Source organism: Myotis lucifugus, unplaced genomic scaffold (genome assembly GCF_000147115.1).
Source record: "Myotis lucifugus unplaced genomic scaffold, Myoluc2.0 scaffold_229, whole genome shotgun sequence".
NCBI classification, from domain to species: Eukaryota; Metazoa; Chordata; class Mammalia; order Chiroptera; family Vespertilionidae; genus Myotis; species Myotis lucifugus.
Window position 1 is genome coordinate 1115257 of NW_005871277.1, and position 15977 is coordinate 1131233.

At 51.3% G+C, this 15977-nt stretch overlaps 1 protein-coding gene across 4 annotated transcripts in view; it reads right to left on the reverse strand.

Moving 5' to 3' along the window:
- The window catches only part of ACACB (acetyl-CoA carboxylase beta), a 49645-nt gene extending 33735 nt beyond the window's left edge, over positions 1-15910 (reverse strand). For all 4 annotated transcript variants that reach the window (XM_023762047.1, XM_023762046.1, XM_023762048.1 and 1 more), the window contains exons 1-15: positions 15677-15910; positions 12409-12518; positions 12085-12166; positions 10780-10878; positions 9176-9285; positions 8961-9071; positions 6565-6774; positions 6137-6307; positions 5276-5437; positions 3811-3974; positions 2220-2370; positions 2015-2118; positions 1560-1641; positions 979-1124; positions 592-742 (exon numbers count right to left, since the gene is read on the reverse strand). In XM_023762047.1, coding sequence (XP_023617815.1) covers positions 592-742; positions 979-1124; positions 1560-1641; positions 2015-2118; positions 2220-2370; positions 3811-3974; positions 5276-5437; positions 6137-6307; positions 6565-6774; positions 8961-9071; positions 9176-9285; positions 10780-10878; positions 12085-12166; positions 12409-12518; positions 15677-15893 — 2070 coding nt within the window. In that variant the 5' untranslated portion in view covers positions 15894-15910. The remainder of the gene's footprint in view (positions 1-591; positions 743-978; positions 1125-1559; positions 1642-2014; positions 2119-2219; positions 2371-3810; positions 3975-5275; positions 5438-6136; positions 6308-6564; positions 6775-8960; positions 9072-9175; positions 9286-10779; positions 10879-12084; positions 12167-12408; positions 12519-15676) is intronic.
- Between the last annotated feature and the right edge of the window lie 67 nt (positions 15911-15977).

Sequence of the window (15977 nt, forward strand, 5' to 3'; positions counted from 1 at the left end):
CTACAATGGCTGGGAAGATTAAAGGGGTAATTAAAGAGGCAAGATGGCCGAAACCGGTTTGGCTCAGTGGATAGAGCGTCAGCCTGCGGACTGAAAGGTCCCAGGTTCAATTCCGGTCAAGGGCATGTACCTGGGTTGCGGGCACATCCCCAGTGGGAGATGTTGCAGGAGGCAGCTGGTCGATGTTTCTCTCTCATCGATGTTTCTAACTCTCTATCTCTCTCCCATTCCTCTCTGTAAAAAATCAATAAAATATATTTTTAAAGAAATAAATAAAACTAAAGAGGTAAGATGCTTAGAATGGTGCCTGTCCCGTGGTAAGTGCTCTGCTGGTGTTGGCTGAAGACTTTGTAATGGCCACCATCGCCATCATGAATCAGTTCTTACTCATTTCCAGGGAGGTGTGCATTTCTGCTTTAAATACTGCGGGGAATCTGGGCTGAACCCTGCACACTGGCTCTTAGGAATTCGCAGCCGGTGGCCCAGGTTAAGAGGTGAGGCCCATTTGCAGAAGCAATGGCCCTCCCTCGGGGAGCGGGGACGGGGCACAGGGGAGGCCGCGCTGACCCCCGGGCCCTGCCCTGCACTCACCTCCATCTCGGCGTAGCTGTCCCCAGCCTCCACGTGGCCCCCGTCCTCCACCGTGTACTGCGTCAGCTTCCCGGCCGAGGGCGACCTCAGGACCGTGGGGTCGTTCTCCTTCTCGAACACGCACGTCTTGTTGCCGATGGTGATCCGGTAACTGGGGAAGGGGGGGAGCATCGCCCCGGCGCCCACGTCAGGCCCGCTGCAGCCTCTCTCTCCCTGAGGCAGCCCTGAGGGCCCCTCACCCTGTGTGCAGTTCGGGGGGCTCCCCTTTCCCAAACGGTGGCATTTGACGGTCACCACAAATAGATTAGGAGCCAGTTGGGGAGCAAAGGGAGGAACCCTTTTCTGGCTGAGAGCCCACCCCGCCCTTTCAGGGCCCCGCCCACACACCTGTCCACCTCCTCCTTCATGTAGGTCGTGTAGCTGTTCCCGTCGTAGGACAGCAGGAGCCCGCCGTCGTTCAGCCGGTGGGCGTCGATCTCGATGTGACCACCGTTCATGATGAGGACGAACATGGTCAGCGACTGCCGGGCCACCTGTGGGACAGGTGCAACGTCCCCACTTGCATCAGGATGTCTGCTTGTCCCTGTGCCCCCAGAACAGCAGCTGCCCCGCCCCCGACCAGGAGCTAGAGCTGTGTCCACTGTGGAAGAGCCAGGTGGACGCCTCGCCTGTCTAGTCCCAGGCCCCGATCGCCCGGAGGGAGAAGCTGACGGGCACAGAGCCTGGAGAAAGTGCACCACACCTGCCTGTGGGTGGGCTGATGGTCTCTGGCCAAGGGCATGGTCCCACCGGCCATCTCTCACCAACTGTGCACCCTCTTTCGCTTCCTGCCTCCAAGCATCAGGCCCCCACAGGGCCACCTGGGCAGCGGAGAGACGGGGTCCAGGGCTCTGCCTCCCACGCGTGGCTCTGCCCAGGGATTTGGGACTCTAGAGTGTTGGAGACATTCGAGAAACACGGACCGTTACCTTGAGAATGTACTTAACGCCTCCGTAAATTAATTCCACGTCCACAGTGTTCAGCAGAAAATCCGCAGGGAGGACCTGGCCCCTGAAAGAGAAGACAGATCGGCGGTCAGCCTTGGTTTCGACCAAGAGCTCTGCGGCCAGGTCCCAGGACTGCAGCCCAACGCGCCTGGCTGTCCCGGAAAAAGCTACGTCTCAGTAAAAGGCGAGAAAACAAGAACCGTCCCAGGTCAGCACGAATAAGCACGTGGCCGTCTGTCTGTACTTGACCTCGGCCTTGAGGATGCCGACCCTCCCTCTTCCAGGGCAGCCCGGGTTTCTGTGAGGACTTTCAGAAGCGAGCATGCGGGAGGGGTTCACACATCTCCTGTGACTGCTTTGCACCCAAATAACGCATGTTCTGCCTCACTTGCCACTAATGCAAACCCCCAAAGGGGAAAGTGACCCGCGCGCCCCACCTCTCCAGCGAGTGCAGGAAATCCGTCATGCAGGTTCTGAACATCGCGTCGGCCACGTTCAAGGCGCCACACACCACCCCGAGCATGATATCCGGCTTCTCGGCCTGGAAAAGACCCCGCAGTTCAGTATCCATGGTAACCAAGCCCCCAGGGAGCTGGGGGAGGGTTCTCTGTGACCGAAGGGGAGGCGTGTGCAGCTCCTCACCTGCACTTTCTCGGCGATGAGGTGATCCAGCCACCCGGTGTCGATGTCGTTGTTCTGGAAGCTCTCGGTCTCCAGGAGGTTGATGAGGTACTCCACGGTGGTCCTGAAGTCGCCCCGGATGGACAGCTCCTTCAAAGCCACCACCATGTTCCTTGAGGGGAAAGGCACAGGGATTGGTTTCCCGATTAGCCCACGGGGTTCCCCCGTGGTTCCCAAAGAGCCAGAACAACAGGGAAGTCAAGAGGGTCCCGAGTCGGATACCCTGGGTCAATCTCGGCTCCAGCACTGACTGCTCAAGGGATCTTGGGCTCAGTTCCCTCATCTGGAAAATGGGGAAATAACCCTGACTTCACAGGTGCTTGTGAGTTAAAGTGAGGCCACCCACGTGAAACAGTCACTGCTCAGCAGTTGTCCACTGCTATGAACATGATTCATTACCATGATTCTAATTCTAATGAACCACAGCCAGTCACTCTGCCTCACTCCCACTGGACCCATTCAAATCCCAGGTCCCAGAGCATGAGACAAGCCACAGGCCATTGCATCTGAAGTGGGCTGGGACGGTGGCCTCCTTCCCTCCCCTATTAATTCTTATATGCTGAATCCTCTCTCACCTTCAAGGGTCTCAATTTTTTTTGCTGAGCATGATGAAAACTAATTATTCTGCTTGGCCTGTGTGGCTCAGCGGTTGAATGTTGACCTATGAACCAGAGGGTCACCATTTGATTCCAGGTCAGGGCACATGCCCGGGTGTGGACTTGATCCCCAGTAGGAGGTGTGTAGGAGGCAGCTGATCAATGATTCTCTCTCATCATTGATGTTTCTATCTCTCTCCCTCTCCCATCCTCTCTGAAATCAATAAAAATATTTTTTTAAAAAAACGAATTATTCAAAGCTGGCAAAGAAAGCCTGCTCCCTCATCAAAACCACCAAACTCAATTTAATTCAAGGCTAAGTGCCCGGGCCAGATGGATTTTAATGTTTTTTTAAAGAAAATGTCCACAACGGCATTTGGATTTTTCACTCTGACGGACACTTACCCACAGACACAAGAATATTGAATTACAATGTGAACTGGTTTTGACCTTTTTGCCCCCAGGTCAAGGCAGAAAAAAAGATAAGATGTGTCTCAGAATTTGGGGGCCTCTTTGTGAATGCGGGTTTCTCCGGGACCTACTTGTGGGATTGAAATTTAAAGGCATCTCCCCCCCGCCCCCCGCCCCCCAAGACACACACACCTTTTTTAAAAGAGCTAGAGTACTCAGCACCTTTTAAACTTTTGGAATCACCTGGAACATTCTTTGGATCTCCTTCAAGTTCAACCTGCAATTAGCTCAAGAGCCATGACCTTGGAGAGGTCATCTTACTTCAAGGATCTCAAATCCAGGCAAGAGGGCGGACTTTGTCCTTGGACTTCGGCACAGGGCATTAATAGGGGTCCCTTGATCTCCTAACTCGCTACTGCACCTGAAGCCACAGGCTAACTCTGAGTTTCTTAAAGGAAGAAAGGGATGGAAGGAGGAGAGAAGGAGAAGGAAGGGAGGAAGGAAGGAAGGAAGGAAAGGAGGGAGGGAGGGAGGGAGATACTGACGAGATGGCCTCTTCCCGGTTCTCTCCCCAGGAGAAGCAGTGCCCGAACTGGGAGTCGGCAAACTCATGCAAGCCCCCGGTGGCCGCCACGCTGAAATAGCCCCACACGTTCCTGCTGCTGCGGAAATTCAGCTCCTGGACTGTCCCGGAGCTCGGCTTGAACCCCTGCAGCCCAGACGAAAGAGAAAAAGCAACACGGAAGAAATCACTACTCCAGACCTATTTTCATCAGAATTAAATCCTAGGAAAACCTAAGAAGCCCTGCCACAACCCAAAACTTAGCACAATCCAGGACACGCGGATACCTCTCCTCAGGGCTGTGGGTCTGCCTATCGACCTGGGGGTGTACTATGTGAGCACGTCGATGCATGTAATGTTTACTTTACATAAACAGTTTAAAAAATAACAACAGCCCAGCCGGTGTGGCTCAGTGACTGAGTGTCGACCTATGAACCAGGAGGTCACGGTTCGATTCCCAATCAGGGCACATGCCGGAGTTGCGGGATCCATCCCTAGTGTGGGGCGTGCAGGAGGCAGCCAATCAATGATTCTCTGTCATCACTGATGTTTCCATCTCTCTCTCCTCCTCCCTACCTCTCTGAAATCAATAAAAATATTTTAAAATATATTAAAAACAACCATTACCAGACATAAAGTGGGAAAACAGTGACCGTGGATGGAGCTGAGCGAAGGTACATTCTGATTTTATACTCTCGGCACTGTTGACAGTAAAGGCTTAAGTGAAAGAGGACTGGGTTTCCAATTCCGGGTCACGACAATTCCAGCAGATAAGGAAATCCAGCGTTAGCCTTGCTGATGCTGGCACGCGAATTCCCTTGGGGGATGGCCTGGCCCCTCTGAGTGTAATTTGGGGGGGGGGTGGATCTGGACCCTCTCTCTGGGAGTAAGACTCTTTTTTTTTTTTAATATTTTATTGATTTTTTACAGAGAGGAAGGGAGAGAGATAGAGAGTTAGAAACATCGATGAGAGAGAAACATCGATCAGCTGCCTCCTGCACATCTCCCACTGGGGATGCAGATAAGGAAATCCAGCGTTAGCCTTGCTGATGCTGGCACGCGAATTCCTTTGGGGGATGGCCTGGCCCCTCAGCCAAACCGGTTTCAGCTGGGATTAAGACTCTTGAAGTGAGTGATGGAGACACTTGTTTTGGCAGAAGTGCCCGGAGGCGAGACAGAGTTCCAGGTGCCCGGGCAGGTTACCCCGACCTCTTGATCTATAATTTGGGGTAGCAACACCCAGCGGCGGAACGTGAGCCGTGAGACCCATGAAGGGGATCTGTCTGGCACACACTCTGCGTCACTGAACCGTGACTGTCCCCTCCTGCACCTCAGTTTCCTCATCTTTGAACCGAGAAGCCTGGGGGTCTCGTCTGAGGCTGATGTTGGGGGTCCCCCCCACCCTGGGAGAGTGGAGATGGCAGAGGCGTGGGGCCCCCACAACTTGCCTCATCAGGGTTTTCGCTGGTGATTCTGGCTGCAATGACGTGACCGCGGGCGAGGGGCGGGTTGGGAGGGGTTTCGAAGGCGATGGGCGTCACCCCCCACGGGGACTCTCCGTACAGGAGGCGGATGTCTTTCAGCCGGTGCAGCGGCACACCCATGGCGATCTGAAAACAGGAAAGCCATCACGGCTGTCAGGCCCACGAGACCCCCGCCCCCAACACCACGCAGGGAGCTGGGGGCCACGGAGGAAGAGGCGCAGCGACCGATGTCAGATGTACTGAGCACCTGATATGCACACAACATGCCAGACGGTGGCGGGAGAAGCGAAGGAAGGAGACATTAATTTTAAAAAACTGCGTTCAATGAATGCGGGCCTTCCTGCCTCTGGTCACAAGTTCTCAGTGGGGGTGATACTGTCCCCACGGGGACAAATATCTGCTCTCGGAGGTGGAAAAAGTCTTCCTCTTTGTATGTATAAAGCACAGATGCACCTGTAGTTCTATGACATTAAGATTTCACGGGGAGGAAGTTAGGGGGGATCATGTCTAAAAAGGCTCCTTAGGGGGGACAATAATGCAAAAAAAGGTTAAGAAACACTTCTCTGGATCTTCAAATGGGCATCATGGGTCCACGAAGGCCCTGGATGTATTTTTCCAGGAGAAGGTCCATGACTTTTGCCTTATCAAAGCACCATATGGCAGACAGAAGCGACCAACAACCCGTAATCTTCTCTACGTTGGTGGCTCTCAGTGCTACTCCCACATCAACACAGTCGCTCCCCAGGGACAGTCAGTCCAGAGGGGCCGGCAGGTCTGATCTGAGTGGAACGGGGACCCTGTCCTGGGCGGAGCCCGTTTCCTCACCTGCAGCTGGGCGGCCGGCAGGTTGACGTCAGCGATCATTTCTGTGCAGGGATGTTCCACCTGCAGCCGGGGGTTCAGCTCCAGGAAGTGGAAGCTGCCGTCCTGACTGTACAGGTATTCGACCGTCCCCGCGCTCACGTAGCCCACGGTCTTGGCCAGGCGGACGGCACACTGCAAAGCAACAGAGACTGGCTTCTCAGTTCCCCACCCAGTGCAGACTGAGGGCCTGCTATATGTCAATTCCTGTGTGACCACACGGCTGGTACTCCGATCGACTCCTGCCAGGCTGAAATCACATCCACGGGGGCCCCCAGTTTCTTCCTGGGCACCAGCCCACGTTAGCACCTCGGACGACGGGGAGCTCTTGTTGGCTCTGAGCTGGGATGGCCCCCCCTGCGCTGCCCCCACGCCCAACTCCGCAGACCCACCTGCTCCATGAACTCGAACACGACTGGGGTGGCGATGGTGGCAGGCGCCTCCTCGATGATCTTCTGATGGCGCCGCTGGATGGAGCAGTCTCGCCCGAACAGGGACACGGCGTTGCCATACTGGTCGGCGAGGATCTGCACCTCCAGGTGCCGGGCGTGCTGGGCCAGCTTCATGAGGAAGACGGGGGAGCCCGGGATCTCGCTCTGCACCTGCAGGGAAGGCAGAGCCGCTGGGACAGGAAGTTCTCCGCAGAGAGCAAGAGACCGTGGCAATGCCGTCCACGGTCCCCTAGTCTCGTGTAACGTGCTCAAGACATGACATTCTTGGTGCTTTAAATCCAATGGTGTGAAAATACATAACGTAGACAGTGAAACTTCCCCACAACCCCATCCCCTAAAGATAATGTGCCGTTAAGAGTTGGGTAGAAACTGGTTAAGAGTTTAAGGTACTGTCGAGAGTTAACGTGGTTGAGATTAGTGCTGCCATGGTGTCCACTGGGCACTACACTTACCAGGGTGATCACTTCATAAATCATATAAATGTCTAATGACTATGTTGTAACCTGAAACTAACATAATATTGTACATCAACTATAACTGAAAATATTTTAATTATTTTAAAATATTAAACTTTAAACTGCAGACTCAAGGGTCCCAAGTTCGATTCTGGCCAGGGTGGCTCAGTTGGTTGGGCATCATACCATGCATGGAAGGGTTGCTGGTTCGATTCCCAGAGGGGGCATATGGTCTGGGGGAGGAGTGTGTGTGCATCAATGTTTCATTCTCACATTGATGTTTCTCTCTCTCTCCCTCCCTCTCTCTAAATAAATATAAATTAATTGATATAAATAATTTTTTTAAAGTTACTGGCCCTGGCCGAGTGGCTCCATTGATTGAAGCATCGTCCGGTACACCAAAAGGTTATGGGTTCAATTCCAGCTCAGGGCGCGTTTGGGAGGCAACCAATTGGATGTTTCTCTCTCACATCAATGTTTCTCCCTCTCTCTATCCCCCTTTTTCTCTCTCTAAAATCAATAAGAAACATATCCTCAGGTCAGAATTTGTTTAAAAAAAGATTGCCAGCATAATTTTTTAAACATTGTCAAAAATAGGCACAATGTTTTAATAGTGGAAAATCAGCTATAATTAAGTAAATATACAATCACAGCTGACCCTTGAACAAATCAGGGGTGATGAGCATCAACCCCCATGCAGTCGAAAATCTGCTTAAAACTTTTGATTGCCCCCAAATTTAACTACTAATAGAATACTATTGACTTTACTGCTAACATAAGTAGTCAATTAAACATGTATGTGTATATATCATGGTAGTACATGATAAAATAGACTAGTATCTATATATTTTATTATATGCATTCGTGACATACTTTTACTTCCTTTTTTAATATTTCTAGGTTATGCAGTTCGTCTATGAGATCTTTCAAGTTGTTGAAAATCTCCAAAAATTTTTTTAATGTAGTTACTGAAAAAAACCCATGTGTAATTCAACCCACCCAGTTGAAACCCATGTTGTTCAGGTTCAACCGTATAGTTCCTACAATAAAAAGGGACCATCTAGAAACATTAAAAATACCAAGACTGGCCCTGACCGGTTTGGCTCAGTGGATAGAGCGTCAGCCTGCGGACTCAAGGGTCCCAAGTTCGATTCTGGTCAAGGGCATGTACCTTGGTTGCGGGCACATCCCCAGTGGGGGGTGTGCAGGAGGCAGCTGATCGATGTTTCTCTCTCATCGATGTTTCTAACTCTCTATCCCTCTCCCTTCCTCTCTGTAAAAAAATCAATAAAATATATTTTTAAAAAAATACCAAGACTGCTACAATTTACACAACATTCCCTCTCTTGATAGACAAATATAGTCAGAAACAGATATTCTGACCCTGTATCCCTGAAGCCATTTACAGACACACCGATTCATGGACTTCAACATCCAAGGAAGTGGTACAGTGATGCACACACAACATGCACCTCTGAGTGAAGTGCACACATCTGCTTCGAAAGATGACACAGCACAGCCATATTCCCCTGCTGCCAATGCCCTCACAGTTGTGACACAATAATGCTAAAAGGAAGAATCTGGCCCGGCCGGCGTGGCTCAGGGGTTGCGCATCAGCCTATGAACCAGGAGGTCTCGGTTCGATTCCCGGTCAGGGCACATGCCCGTGTTACGGGCTCGATCCCCAGTGTGGGGCCTGTAGGAGGCAGCCGATCCATGATTCTCTTTCATCACTGATGTTTCTCTCTCTCCCTCTCCTTTCCTCTCTGAAATCAATAAAAATAGACTTAAACTGTTTAAAAAGAAAAAGAAAGGATCTGCTGGCCAACACATGGAGAGAGACAATTCCCAAAGACGAGAAACAACGCAAGCGCGGCTCACCTGTCGGAACAGGATGGGGAAGTCCTCGGCACTCTCCGCCTTCCGGATGCCTTTCCCGCCGCCGCCTTCGGAAGCTTTGATCATCAACGGGAAACCAATTCTTTCTGCTGCCTGGGAGGCAGAGGACAAACAGACCCCTTTAGAAGTTAGACGTGGCCACCGCCAGCAGGACAGGCAGGTGTCCTGGCACCCGGTCCCCCCGGCCCTGCGCTTACCTCCAAGCCCTCGTCTATGTCCTTCACGCAGCCGCGGTTGTACACGTCTTCCGGGACGCTGATTGTCTTCCCCTCCTGCAGGCCTTCCTCTGCCCACGCCACCGTCAGGCCTGGAGAGTCGCAAAGGAAGCTGAATCATCCACGGACAGCAGGGGCCACACACAACACAGACACCGCGAGGCCCTGACTCGCCAGAGATGCTCTAGACCTGGCCTCCGGGCCAGCGGAATACGGACACAGTCCTTCAGCTTAATTAATGAATGGCTTTTCGTTTTCTTAAGGACCAACTCAACCCTGAGTGGGAAATCAAGCTTCAGAAATTCAGACTGAGCCCTGGCCGGTTTGGCTCAGTGGACAGAGCATCGGCCTGCGGACTGAAGGGTCCCATGTTCGGTTTTGGTCAAGGCCATAATACCAGGGTTGCAAGTTGGATCTCTGGCCCTGGTAGGGGCACGTGTGGGAGGCAACCATTCTATGTGTCTCTCTTACATCGATGTTTCTCTCTCTGTCTCTCCCCCTCCCTTCCACTCTCTCTAAAAATCAACTGAAAAATATCCTCAGGTGAGGATTAAAAAACAAGAACCAGAAATTCAGACTGATTTTACCAAGAACGCTGTATTAACCTGAATCTTAAAAAAAAAAATCCCAGTTCTACCCTATGGAGTCATGAATATGTGAATCATTATTTTCCAATACCCTGTGAAGATTTAAAAAAATAAATAAACAGTAAGAAAAAAACACTTCCCATCCCAAATTTAAAATTCAATCTTTAGAAGAAAAAATGAAATTGAATAGGAGACTCCTGAGACTTTTTTCCCATTTATTTTTATATAATAAGATATCTTAGAAACCCCCCTATAAGAAATTTATCCTAAGGAAATGATTAAAATGTACAGAGAGATTTAAACATGAGATGATCAAGCCTCCATTGCTGTTAGTAGTTTTAAGTTAGAACAAAATAAGCTGAAAACAACCTAAAAGTATAACTAGAGAGGACTGTTAAGTAAGTCATGGTGCATCCGTATGATATAATCCTAGGCAGGCATTTTAAATGTTGCAAAGTATATCAGGGAAAAATCCCCACCTGGGGAAACAACCTTTCTCAGAGAGGTGACCTTGGTTAAAACACATGGCACTAAGGAGAGCAAACATATTAAGAACAATATGCTATATATGCCAGGTCTCTTGAAACATATGCTGTGCAGATGTTTCTTTCCTGCAGCGACTGTGTCAAGCAGCAAGGATGGACCGGCTTCCGGCAACATAGAAAGATTAGTGAGAAAAAAATAAGTCCCAAACTAGCAAACATAACATCTCTGGGTTTTTTAAAGGACGTGCTTAGCAAGAAGGCTGGGAAGGTAGACAGATACCTAAAATGCAGCCAATGTTCCCCACTGAGTCACAGGATTATAAACGATTTCCATTTCTTTTTTGTATGTCTCATATTTATTTTCTAAGTTGTCTACAGCGCAACTGTGCCACGTGCTCAATAACTTTAAACATTTAAATGAGAGAGTTAAAAAGCACGCTCCATCACCCCGCTCTGCTCACATTAGCCGCACTGGGCCGAAGAGTCCCCCAGTGTGAAGCTTGGGGTCCCTTACCGCTTCCGCTCCAGGGCAGCGTTGGAATCTGCAGCGTCTGGGCCACGATGGTGGAGGCGATCTTATCTCCCAGGGCCCACATGGCCTCACTGGGAGGGCCTGAGGGATGGGGGAGAAGGGAGGAGGCAGAATCGAGTCAGCCACAAGTCCCTCACAGCTGAGTGCTGTGTACAGTGAAAGAACAATATTCAGGTCCAAGCGCTCAAGGAGTTTAAGGTCAAGTCCAGGGAGCAAGCAGCCTGCTAGTCTGCTACGTCATCAACTTCCAGCGCACGTGGACCGTGCGCCTGGTCTGAGTTGTAACCTAAGCTACAGACATACACAAAATTCACTTTGGGGCAGGGAGGCAAAAAAGCAAGACCAAGAGGGCCAGCTAGCACCCCAAAAACTAGACCATGGGTGAGCGGACTTTTCCCATCATGAGCCAGATGGGGAACATACTCAGCTTTGTGGGCCTGCTGGTCTCCGCCACAAATATGCAGCTTTGCCAGTGTGGGTGAGAGCAGCCACGGCAATCCATAAATGGATGAGCAGGGCCATGTTTCAATAAAGCTATTTACAAAAGGCAGGCAGAGAGCCGGATTCGGCCTGTGAGCTGCATAGCCAGCTTGGGGGCTGGACCACCAACCTCCAGGGAAGCTAAAACTGAAGGAGGATGAGAATCCTGTGTGACAGCCAATCAAAGACCAAGGACAGAAAACACATCGGTGGGCACGGGTCACCAGACTGAGCTCTGGAATAGCAGGTGCTGATGTGCACTGAGCTGCTCCACACATAAGTCTGTGTGGTGGCCCCAGAGGTGAGTGAAAGCAAAACGACTCCCCTAACCCATGCGAGGATGTCAGCATAATTACACGGAGTTTACAAATATAGCCACAGATAATAAGCATCGTTTTACCTAATAAAAAGCAGAGATGAGGGGCTCTGGTCCCAAGGGATTAAGGCATTCCAGAGGCCCGAGAACAGCCCCCGAAATGGCCTTATAAAAAATGTGACCTCCAAACCCTCGTGATAAATCTGAATACGGCTGGTATCTCAGTACCAACAGGAACACGAGCAGAGGTCAGCCTGCCCCAGCATCGTTCCACTGTGGAAACCATGGCGACGGCTCCATTTCCCTGGGCGCCAACCTACCCAGGTGCCCTCCCACTCCTGGACTGACTTGCTCCTAACCATGAATATGTGAGGTGGAAATACCGAACTGACCCCCCCCACCTTACAGGGCTGCACGTGAAGAGAATCGGACCCGGAGATGAGTCCCGTCAACGCCCCGATCCCCACGTGTCGGAGGGAGACACACTCTACCTAAGAAAGCAATGTCGTCCTTGTACAGGAGCTCCGGAAGTTTGGGGTTTTCAGAAGCATGGCCCCAGCCAGCCCACACCGCCTGCAAACACAGAGAGGCAAGAATGGCGATCTTCCTTCACAACCAGGCCTCCCCACTCCCCACCTCTCCCACTCCCCCCCCCCCTCCCCCGGCACCTCCGCCAAGAGCTCTTTGCTGGGTCACATCAGCCCCGGATTTCAGTCTCTACGACCCGGCTCCTCTGCCCCTCCCAAGTGCGGAATCCAGCTGCCCAGGGCTCAGGGCATCCCCCCAGGGGCAGACTGGGGCGCCGTCCAACCTACCTGCACGGGGATCCTCTTGGCGATGTCCACGATCAGCTCCACGTTGGCGTAGTTGTTGTTGTTGGGCCCCCCCGGGACGGGGACGTACTGGTCTGCCATCTTGATGTACTCTGGAGTTAAAGGGAGAGAAAAGGAAGAAGAGCAGAGAGACGGAAGTCGGCCGTGGGAAATCTGCAAGACACCCCCACATACGGCCAATGAAAGCATAGCCAGGACGAGTCTAGGGTGACACTGGACAGACGTGTGTGATAATCAGAAGAAAACTGAACGTGACTTTATCAATGTAAAAATATGTGTGTTTAGCCCGGCCGGTGTGGCTCGGAGCATCAACCTATGAACCAGGTTCAATTCCCGGTCAGTGCACATGCCTGGGCTGCAGGCTCGCCCCCCAGTGGGGACTGTGCAGCAGGCAGCCGATCGATGATTCTCTCTCATCATCAGTGTTTCTCTCTCTCTCCCTCTCCTTTCCACTCTGAAATAAATAAAATATAAATATGTATATAATATATATATAATATATATATACACACACACAATATGTGTGGGGGGACTAGGCCTGGAGGGAGCAGCAAAAAGAAAGAAGTTATCAAGTAGTGAGATTAGAGGTAGGGTTTTATTTCAAACTCCTAAACTCTTATCTTCGCATTGTTTTGCCATGAAAGAATACAATGTTTGCATATCCTCCAGTGAAGGTTAAAAAAATATATAAGATATAATGTTTGCTTCTAATCATGGTAAAAAAACAAACATAAAATGGACCTTCTTGCTCATTTTGGGAGTGTACAGTCCAGTCGCGATAAGTCTATTCTGATTGTTGCGAACCAGAGCTCCAGATCTTTTTCAGTTCACAGACTTAAAACTCTGTGCCCATGAAACAACTCCCCCTTCTCCTCCCCTGCTCCTGGCAGCCACCATCCCACTTTCTGTCTCTGAGATCTGGACCTCTGTCTGGATGGACCTCATCTAAGTGGAATCAGACGGTGTTGGTCTTTCTGGGACTGGTTTATTTCGGTTAGCCTCACGTCCTCGAGTTTCATCCCTGTGACAATGAATCAGTGTTTTGGTTTTAACATATTCATGCTCTTTAAGCCAGAGGTCCCGGAGATCATAAAGTGAGGAGTCAGACAAGCCCCCTCCTCACCGAGTTTCTCTCTCCTGCGGGAGAAGACAGACAAGCAAACAAACAGGATCACCACCCACTGCGGCAGTGCCTGGGCTCTGCGATGCGCAGGGAGGAGCGGAGACCGGAAGGAAGGTCGGCCAGGGAGGGGCGGAGGCCTGCTGTGCAGAGGGCTTCAGGGAAAAACACTCAGAAAAGGGTCCAGCACACCCCAGGGCTCTGCGACAGGAAACAGCAAGGCCAGTCCAGGAACTGAGGCGGCCAGAGTGACTGGGACCCAGGGAAGGAGGGCGAGAGGCACGCGATGGCAACAGGAGCCCAGCAGGGGTTGAGCCCAACAGGGTCTGGGACTTCACTCTGAGCATGATGGGAAGCCTCATGGGATAACGCTGTGGACTCAGACAGTCCTGGGCTTCAGCCTTGTCATGTCAAAGAAATAATAATGAGTGGTCCTGGCCAGTATGCTCAGTGGTTAGAGGGTAGGCTCATGCACCCAAGGGTCAAGGGTTCGATTCCTGGTCAAGGGTTTGATTCCTGGTCAGGGGTTGATTCCTGGTCAAGGGCACGTACCTGGGTTGCAGGTTCACTCCCTGCCCACTGTCGGGGTGCATTTGGGAGGCAACTAGTCCTATGTGTCTCTCTCACATAGATGTTCTTCTCTCTCTCCCCCCCCCCCCCCCTGCCTTCCACTCTCTCTGAAAAGCAATGGGGAAAAAACATTCTCAGGTGAGGATTAACAAAAATAAATAAAATATGATCATAATAAACGGAGCCACTTTAACATGGAGCCGGAGCTGCCAAGCAAGAGGAACTGCCTGCCACCTCTTCTGCCTCAAATCTTTGGAATGTTGAAAAGGGCAAAATAACCTTTGGACTGGGCCCAGGAGGACACTGTGTTGCAAAAAAGAAACTGTTTGCAAAGATAACAAGAAAGCGGTTATTATGGCTCCCGGACTGAAGATTAAGAACATCGTTCAGAATTAACATCACTATAGTATCTGCACCAACAGAAATGCCTTCCTTCTATTGATGTAATTATTCCCCTTCCCTTTCTCATAACTACCCCTTGCTTTTGTATCCTAATCCGAACACCGTTTGGGCTTCAGTCTGAATCAATGCATCCGAAATAGCTATTCTTGGAGATCTCGCCCGAATTTTGCCTCTCCCTTTGAAAATGAGTAGTCGCCCGCCGTTTGTATGACCCTGGGCAAGTGACTTATGTCCCCGTGCCTCAACTGTCTCATCTGTAAAAGGGAGCCAACAATCAAACCTGCCCCCGCCGTTCCCTGTGAGTTAAAAGGAGGCTGCATGCGGGTAGGGCAGAGCCTGGGGCCTGTGCCCAAGGTGGGGAGGTGGGGAGGTGGGGTTCAGGGGACAGGACTGAGGTTGCTGGTGCTAAGGACAGCACTGCAGCCTCGGAAGCATCACAGGAGGGGCCGACAGGACCTGAGCTGTGTTTTTAAAAGGTCCGTTTGCCTGCTGTGTGGAGAAGGGTCTGTAAAGGGATACGTTGTTCTGGGTAAAAAAGCAAATTGTCCAATACTTATAGAATGATCTAGGCCAGTGGTCGGCAAACTGCGGCTCGGCAAACTGCTGCTCGCAAGCCACATGCGGCTCTTTGGCCCCTTGAGTGTGGCTCTTCCACAAAATACCGATTTCTGCGCATGGGCCACAAAGTTTCAATCGCACTGTACGTGGGCGCCCACACGTGGTATTTTGTGGAAGAGCCACACTCAAGGGGCCAAAGAGCCGCAGTTTGCCGACCACGGATCTAGGCTAATAGACACAGAGACAGTAAATGAATAGGCAAATGGACGAACAGATAACTGAAATACAGTGATCCATCGGCAGGAAAAAAGCATCTGGAGGGAGAGACACCAAGCTGTGGCTACATGGACAGCGCTCACAGATGGGAATCCGCTTTGCACGTGAACCATTTGCACTTTTATAAGACACAGAGGTCACTCCTGTTATCAGCAGATATTTTAATTAAATGAAGAAAACACAAATCCAGTAAATGCAGGCTCATGAGAGAGGTAGCCTGGAAGTCTGTTTGGGATCCAGAATTGACTTGCCCGGGTAGGTGCAGGCCAGGTAAGGACAGGGCATGGCGGGGTGGGAGGGGGAGGGAGTTGAAGGCCCAAATACCTGCGTTGGCCTTGAGGTCCTCTGGAGTCACCATGACGACAAACCGGATGGCCCGCTCATTTCGGAACATCTCGTAGGCCCACCTGCGGATGGAGCGCATGCACTTCACGGCAGCGATGCCGTTGTTGGCGATGAGCACCTGGACAAGGAAACGGAGGAAGGGACGAGAGCTGCACATCTGCCTGCAACGGAGGCTGCGTGCCACCCTGGGGTCCATCTCATGGCTGCAGAGGCTCCTGGAGTACCTGGGGCACACAGCCCCGCACAGGGCGGGTAACTCTAAGTCTGAATGAATGGATAA